The sequence below is a fragment of the Squalius cephalus genome, assembly GCF_949319135.1.
Source record: "Squalius cephalus genome assembly, chromosome: 14".
NCBI lineage: Eukaryota > Metazoa > Chordata > Actinopteri > Cypriniformes > Leuciscidae > Squalius > Squalius cephalus.
This window is the reverse complement of record NC_137135.1, coordinates 15,181,107-15,188,611: the sequence shown is the minus strand read 5'-3', so window position 1 is coordinate 15,188,611 and position 7,505 is coordinate 15,181,107. Positions and strand designations below refer to the sequence as shown.

Below are 7,505 nucleotides of genomic sequence, written 5' to 3'. Positions count from 1 at the left end.
TTTGTGTCATGCTTTGCTCTTTGGTTCATGGCATGTTTATATACAAAAGTATAATGAAGACCAAATTGTGTGAGCATCGCTTTCAAATGAAAACAACATGCAGCAATGCCAGTTTATGTCAAATCTTTTTTCTTTCTCCTTTTTCACAGAAAAATGTAATTAGGTCTATAATCAAATCATAATCACCCAATATCTGAACAGTTGTTCCAATCCACCTGGTGTGCGTTCCCATGTAGCAATTCTGTAACAATCAGTCATTTTGGCTCATGCTGTAACAATCTGCCTTGTCTACAGCGCCACAGGCCACAGCAGCCAAATCCTTGTCAAGGATTATCTGTTCAATTCCCTCCAGTGTTGACCCTGTACATATTACATATTATGTGACAGTATTGGCAGGAGTAAACTTCCTGACATTTTCTTTTTTTCCACTAATGAGCACAATATGCTGTTCCTGCTAGTCTAAAGACTTTTTTCCTTCCACTTAATTGTCTAGTTTAACATTCTAAGTGACTTTAAAGACACCACAAAAGAAACACAAATTAGCCTGATTTTTAACCCCAGGAGTGCACCTTAATCACTGCTATTACAGAGGGGAATATGTAAAGGTGAATGCTAAAATGATTCCCAAAGCATTTAAGTATAGAACGCAAGTGATGCAAACACAGTGATTCATAAAGCTTAATGAAGCCATAAACCAAGGCCTTTGCCACAGAATTAAACCTGTCACGATTACAGAGTCTGACTCTTCTGGAGAGCTGTAATAATGGTGCAGGAGCCCAGACTTGGTGGAGACACTTAAGTGTTAGTTTTGACAGGACTGACTTGTACTTCTGCATTCTCTCGGAATCAGATAATTACCACAGTGCAATGCAACTTCTGCAGTGAGAGAGTGGCATGTGAAGTGTGTTTTGATTTGATTAGATTGTGCAAAGATCCTAACATTAAATGCGTATTTTTCCAACCTTTTCCATCATTTTTACTTCTGTTTGATTTTCTGTGCATTCCACAGCATTTGACTTGTGAACTCTGACAAAGCAGAGCAAAGTTCATAGCCTTTAAACTGACAGACTCATGCTATATGAGTGGGCGCCATACACCTTGAGAGGGTAGCAATTTTCCGGTATTACGGTTAAATCCTGGTAAAAAAGAACCGGATTCCAGGAGCCTAATTACAAGGTGTTAATAGCAACAACAATATAATTACTGTAATTTACATGCTAGCTTGAAACAGTTGGTCCCCTCCAAACGTGTGTCACAAATGTTATCAGTTATCAGGTTTTGCTGTTGCTGTATTTAGGTTTTAATAAATTGTTGTTGTTGTTGTTTTTAAATAAAATATTAAAACCATTAAAACTTGAGTCAGTCCTAATTATTGAAAGATATATTGTTTTAAAACGGTTCTTGCAAACAATTTGTCACAATTTACCTGAATACAGCTGTAGATTAAAAATTAAAAAAAAATGTAATCTCTGTATCTTCACCCATATTCCTTCAAAAAACATAGTTGGAGATTCAAGAGACATTGATCATTTGTTTAAAACATTTACAGCGTAGGTAGAATAGATGCATTTACACATTTTACCAAAAAAGTGTCCAAATTATGCTGACTTCATCTGTGACGAGCTTGATTTATCCTACAAATTATTGATGGGAGAGTAATTTGAAGCAAAACGTAAAGTCTAATTTTAGCTTATATATTCCCCCACTATAAACACCACATTATGGTCTAAATATAACCTCTATCCGAGTATCATTTAACGGCTAAGGATCTCTCTCTTGATGAGGCAATCACGCTTCATCTCCCTACAAACACTCATTCTGTGTCCCAGGATGTCCACAAAGTCTAAAGTAGGCGGCTCTCTGGGGTTTAGACGCAGCCTCTGACTGAACGATGATTGGTTCCAACTTAGGATAGTCTTGTAACTTTTGTCAAGTTATTGTTAGTCATGTAAAAGTTAAGCAACGAAGAGCGAGCTTACAGGTCTATGGTTCTTTCTCAAATTTCCATGTGGAATATAGATATAGCCTAGTTATTTTACGCGGAATGATTTCAGCTAATTATAAAGGTAAAGTGTCCTCCGATGAAGATGAGGATGACCATGGTTCACGGTCATCTCCGCCGGAGCGTTCGGTTCGCGCGCAAAGCCTCCCGTTCAGCGTCGAAGCCCTCATGTCGAAGAAGGGAAGGAGTGAATCAACCTCACAGGAACTGATTCAGATGCCATGCGTAATAAATCAAGATGATCGATCTGTGATATATTCCTCCAAACGTTGTGAATCTGTCAAGGAGGACTCTTCCTGGATCAATAAACCCAGAATATCAACATCACCACGTAAGTCATCAGGTTTAAAAAAAACTATTTTGGCACTAAGTAGCCTAATAAAATTATAGTGTCTGAATGACATTAGGGTGTACAACTTGGCATCTTGTAAAATATAATTAAGCCTTTCTCAGAACTAACTTTTCTGAGACATTTTTTAATCAACTGGTTGTGTGTGTGTGTGTGTGTGTGTGATTTTTAGTGAGTGATTCTAGCAATTAACCCCATGTCTTCATTGTAAATTGTTTTGTTTTTATCATTTAAATAATACAAATATGGTAGGAAATACATAAGGAATATACAGTGCCCTGCAAAAGAATGCATTTTAAAATGGATCAATACACTGTAAAATACAACAGTTGTTCAATTAGTTTATAACTTTAGTTAATATCTTCACTTAATTGTAAAAATCTAGCAATCTGTACTATTCACCTATTGTTTACTCAGAAAACTGTACTAACTAAGCATTGTCAGTACACCATACTATTCATATTTCTCTTAACTTAGTTTTTAAGGTAATCGGTTTGCATTTTTTTTTTTTTTTTTTTATTGTAAAAAATTAGTTGATGCCTTAAAATTTCAAGTACAATCAACTTGGATGTTTAAGTTATTTAAACTTAAATTACATTAAACTGCCTTAAAAAACGAGTTGTATCTTGTATAACTTATAAAAGTAGTTGACAATTGCTTAACTAATTTTGATGAGTTAAAGCTATGTAAAAACATATGTTGTCGTAACTTATTGATCATATAACTTTTTTCAGTGAGTAAGTCTAACTAATTAGATTTTACAGTGTTACATGATCAAGACAAAAAAGTAGCTATTTACAAGCATAAATGTCTGATTTCCAAATTAAGCATTCAGACATTGTATACAGCCGCTTTGATCTGGTACACAATGCATTTTATGAGTTTGCCCTGTGTTAAAGCAAATTAGTCATCTGCCCGAGCTGTTTATTTCCAAGTCTTTTACAAGCTAATTTATGAACTTATTTTACAGGACCACCGAGTCCCTCAGCATGCACTCTCAGAAAGCACAAGACGAACCGTAAACCCCGGACCCCTTTCACCACTACGCAGCTCTTGGCCCTCGAGCGGAAGTTCCGTCAGAAGCAATACCTGTCCATCGCAGAACGCGCTGAATTTTCCAGCTCTCTCAGCCTGACCGAGACACAGGTGAAGATCTGGTTCCAGAACCGAAGAGCGAAGGCTAAGCGACTGCAGGAAGCAGAGCTGGAGAGGCTCAAAATGACCAGCAAACCCATCTTGCATCCTGGCCTTACTCTACCGTTCCCTCTCTGTACGCAAGCCCAGACTGCAGCTCTATTGTGTGGACAGTCCTTCCCTTTCAGCAGACACATGCTGCCCTTCGCACCTGTAGGAATATACTCCACACCGGTGGGTTACACTATGTGTCCTCTGTCCAAAGACGGCTACTCTGTGGAGCCAGTCTAGAGGATCTTATACAAACTATTGCATCAATATTATTCGTGGAAACACTTCTGGTTTATCTGCTGGACTGATACTTGTATGTTTGACACATCAACATGGGTTGCCATTAGGTTTTATAAATGCACCGGATTACTTTTTATGTTCATTTCTATTTTAAATTTTTAGACATTAATCTACTTTGGAAACCACAAAGAACAAATGAAACGTAGACTTGCAGGTTTGAGATTTCTGATTTTAAAGTGTCAAAATGCCGTTCTTATAACTTTCTAGCCAGGGCATTTTAGAATGTTATATTACCCAATGTTTTGCATTAAAATATAGTGAGTCACACTAAAGAAAAAGTCAAATATATTAATGATTTTACCACATAGCCTTAGAATAAAGTAGTTTTGTTTAATGAATCCCAATTCAAATGTTTATGAGAAGCAAATGTAACATATTTTACACTTGAATTACAGAATGAGCTGATTTAGAGTTACACCGATAGGCCTGTGTATTTTTTTTCATTTCCCAATTGGAAATTTTAGAGGAAAAACTACTAAGATTAAACCCTTTTTTTGAGGTGTTTTAGGAGATCAGCTCACGCTTGAAGTCGCATGATTGCTAATGCTTTTTAAATTGAGCTGCTGAAAAGAGGCTTTTTTTAAGCGTCTGTGCTCATAATCAGTGGAAATGCTGGTTGACCTCTGGATCTCTCTTCATGCTGGTGGTCCCAGGAAAGTTAATTAAACGGTGTCATTACATGACGCACTAAAACACTGGGTTAGCCGCGTAAGTATTGAAGTTCGTAAATCTCTCTGTGTGCTGCGACCAAGGAATGTGTCGACCTGATGCATTTCTAAGAAATTCAATGTTGCATGTAATTTATGATGGATTAATTGGCTTTGTTCTATCGCTGACTTTCCATGGAATAATCTATAATCTTCTACTGGTGTAATTACATATATGTGGGGTATCTACACAGTTAAAATAGCCCGATATAATAGCCCCCTTCAGTCACAGTCCCTGAGCCGGAGTGATTGAACACAACTGCTTATTTTCCGTAGACACCAACCGTGTCTTAGCATGTCCCTTGGTAGGTCTTCATCGCTTGGTCTACCCTTTTAAAAATACCCTTGGCTTTGTATCGTAATTTGACTTTGAGCCTTAACTGATTGTGAATGCCGAGCTCTACATCAACCAGACCCTTTATTAATTGTCCTTACCCTCCAAGTTTAACTCCACCAGTGTGAAATGGTGTATGAGAGCTTAAAAACATTACATGATTGGTTGGCTTCACCGTGTTTTGCTCGCTTAACTGTGGCATTGTTTGGCACCAACAAAGTGTTTCCCATTACTGTACAGCCATGTCACAATTAGCAGTCATTTCACAGTCCATTTCCATCTCTTTGTTTTTAAAACATTAGTTTGATAACAGATCTCTCTGTGGCACAAAACTGACTTTTGACCCGAAATCTTGGTTGAAACTCAAAAGATCCTCATGCCAAGTCGTTCTGACTGTTCAGTCCATTGAAGGCTTTGATCCACAGTGACTATAAGCAGGGAGGTCTAAAAAAAGGAGCTTTTATTGTATTTATTCATGTAGCACTTCAAGTTATTAACTGAGCTTGAGAGAAAAAAGAAACCATTTACTAGATAAAATTGCCTCTCACAGACCCTAAAAACTCTCTTTTAGCATAATTGTATACTAATTTAACTGAAACACATTAATTCATCACAATAGATAAAACAAAGCCACTAATATGCACATTGCAACAATATCTGCATTTCCATATGCTCTATAAGCTTATAAAAGTCACAACTTAAAATGTATATAAAATAAAACCATATTGTATCTAATCAGTAACTTCTCATCAATGAGTGAATGCACTGGTTTGAAAACTTTTTTTATTATTTTTTACCATGCTATTACTTCATTTACCCTATTTTTATTAATTAAAAAAGCTGAGAAATTATTATTAAAGTGACGTAGTTACACATTACTTACCATTGTAATAACAGTAAATATGCAGAATTACAAGTAACTAACCTAACCCTAACCGTAACTCTAATGTAAGTACATGTAGCTAATTAATATTACTCAGTTCTTATGTAAGCAATGTAACTACTGTACATCACCGTAAAATAAAGTGTAACCATTCTTTGAAATTTCAAATATTTCAGGAACTGCAGCAAAAAGGGTGATGCAATAAAAGAGAAACGTTATTTAAATATATCATTAGATGAAATTCAACATTTAATATGAGAATTACCATAATGAACTCCCTTGACTTTAATTAATTCATTTGAAACTTATAACTCATGACGCACTTTATGGCGTGTAGCCTAATACGCACGCACTTTGCACCCCTAATCCTACCCAAGGGGTTTACGGTGCGTAGCATATGCACGCAAAAAAAAAACATTTTTGGCATATAAATGGCCCGATAAATAAAATTCGTGGTAGACAAATCTAACAAATAGATGCATAATAAAACAGCAGCATAATTTCATGTATAAAGCCACAGTTCACTTTCGGGTCAAAACGGACCCAAACGCAAAAAGTGTAACAACTTAGTTTAAATGGTTAGCTATATAACTTACATTTTTTGTCAAAAAAGTCTGGAAAAATAAATAAGAAATGATGTGTATTTTGACAGTCTTAACACCTTTACAAAATGTCATCTTTGTACAATTTTAAGTAAAAATAATTAATAAACATAATGATGCAGGGGCCTACCTCTTCCGGGTCAAAATGGACCCGAATGCAATAGGAGGGTTAAAAGAGTTGCGTCGTACAAAGACTGCAGTAAATATTCTGTGACTAAATAGGCTAGGCTACTGATAAAGGACCATTTTTGATCTTCAAGTCCAACATTTTTTTTGTAAATGCAGTGGCTTCAAAAGATTATTGGCTTCCTAGATGCTGCTATTCACAGATATATTTTATTTATCTAAGTGATTTGGTCCTGCTGACCTGGTACCAATGTATATGGCTTATCCAGTAGTGCCTGTGTCTGTGTTTTAACTGTCCACTAGATGTAGCAATTTCTCTGAGAAAATAAAGTCAAGACAGCCCATTGATGATGCACATTGAATAATATATATATATATATATATATATATATATATATATATATAAGTTTACAAAACAATATTTTATATTAAGATGTATCTAGATTTATTAGTCTATTTATTTTGTCTATATTTATTGTAACACCACTTTTATCACTGCATAGTACATTTTAGTGAAACAAAAGCCCTTCTGTCTGAGTGCGCACATGATTTTTATGTTTCACAACAGAAATAATGGTAGAAAAAAAAAATGAATATAAGGACATACCACAAACTTCTGATAGACCCCGGGTGTATATTACGTCACACAAGTGCAACGTTTTTACCTGCTCACGGTTGCATCTGTGAACAAATTTCCTGTGCCTGTCATTTTTTATAGACATGCAAATACAACTTCCATCTTCGGAGGAGCAAAAAATAATTTGTGTGCAATGTTTACACAAAATATGCGAGGTGCGTCCGAGGTGGAATAAATTGTGGTAATTGCTCAAAGGAGTGCACAATTGATTGACAAAGAGCACAATGGCTCTGATGGGGAGTAAAAGAAGCCAACCGATGCTGCTGTGCTGAGCTGCACACACCTGCCAACACGACCAGTGGCTCAGGCATCTCTCTGCTCAGCAGAGCATGCAGCAAAACCAGTCTGAGAGAAACGAACTTCTGACTTTGTGTTTTCCT

General features: G+C 36.2%; 1 protein-coding gene across 2 annotated transcripts; it reads left to right on the top strand.

Moving 5' to 3' along the window:
* The first annotated feature begins 1,838 nt into the window (after positions 1–1,838).
* Positions 1,839–6,831, top strand: msx2a (muscle segment homeobox 2a). Of its 2 annotated transcripts, none has more exons than XM_079891794.1 (2): positions 1,839–2,345; positions 3,322–6,117. In XM_079891794.1, the coding sequence occupies exons 1-2, from the start codon at positions 2,045–2,047 to the stop codon at positions 3,774–3,776; spliced, it is 756 nt and encodes a 251-aa protein (XP_079747920.1). In that variant the 5' UTR covers positions 1,839–2,044; the 3' UTR covers positions 3,777–6,117. The 2 variants fall into 2 exon arrangements, with proteins under 2 accessions (XP_079747920.1, XP_079747921.1); XM_079891795.1 differs by having other exon boundaries at positions 1,840–2,333; positions 3,322–6,831.
* Positions 6,832–7,505: the final 674 nt, after the last annotated feature.

Bases quoted from the DNA above. Each gene is read 5' to 3' on its own strand.
- msx2a (XM_079891794.1), top strand. From the start codon at position 2,045: ATGATTTCAGCTAATTATAAAGGTAAAGTGTCCTCCGATGAAGATGAG. The intron at 2,346-3,321 runs GTTTAAAAAAAA...CTTATTTTACAG, and splicing joins ATCACCACGTAAGTCATCAG to GACCACCGAGTCCCTCAGCA.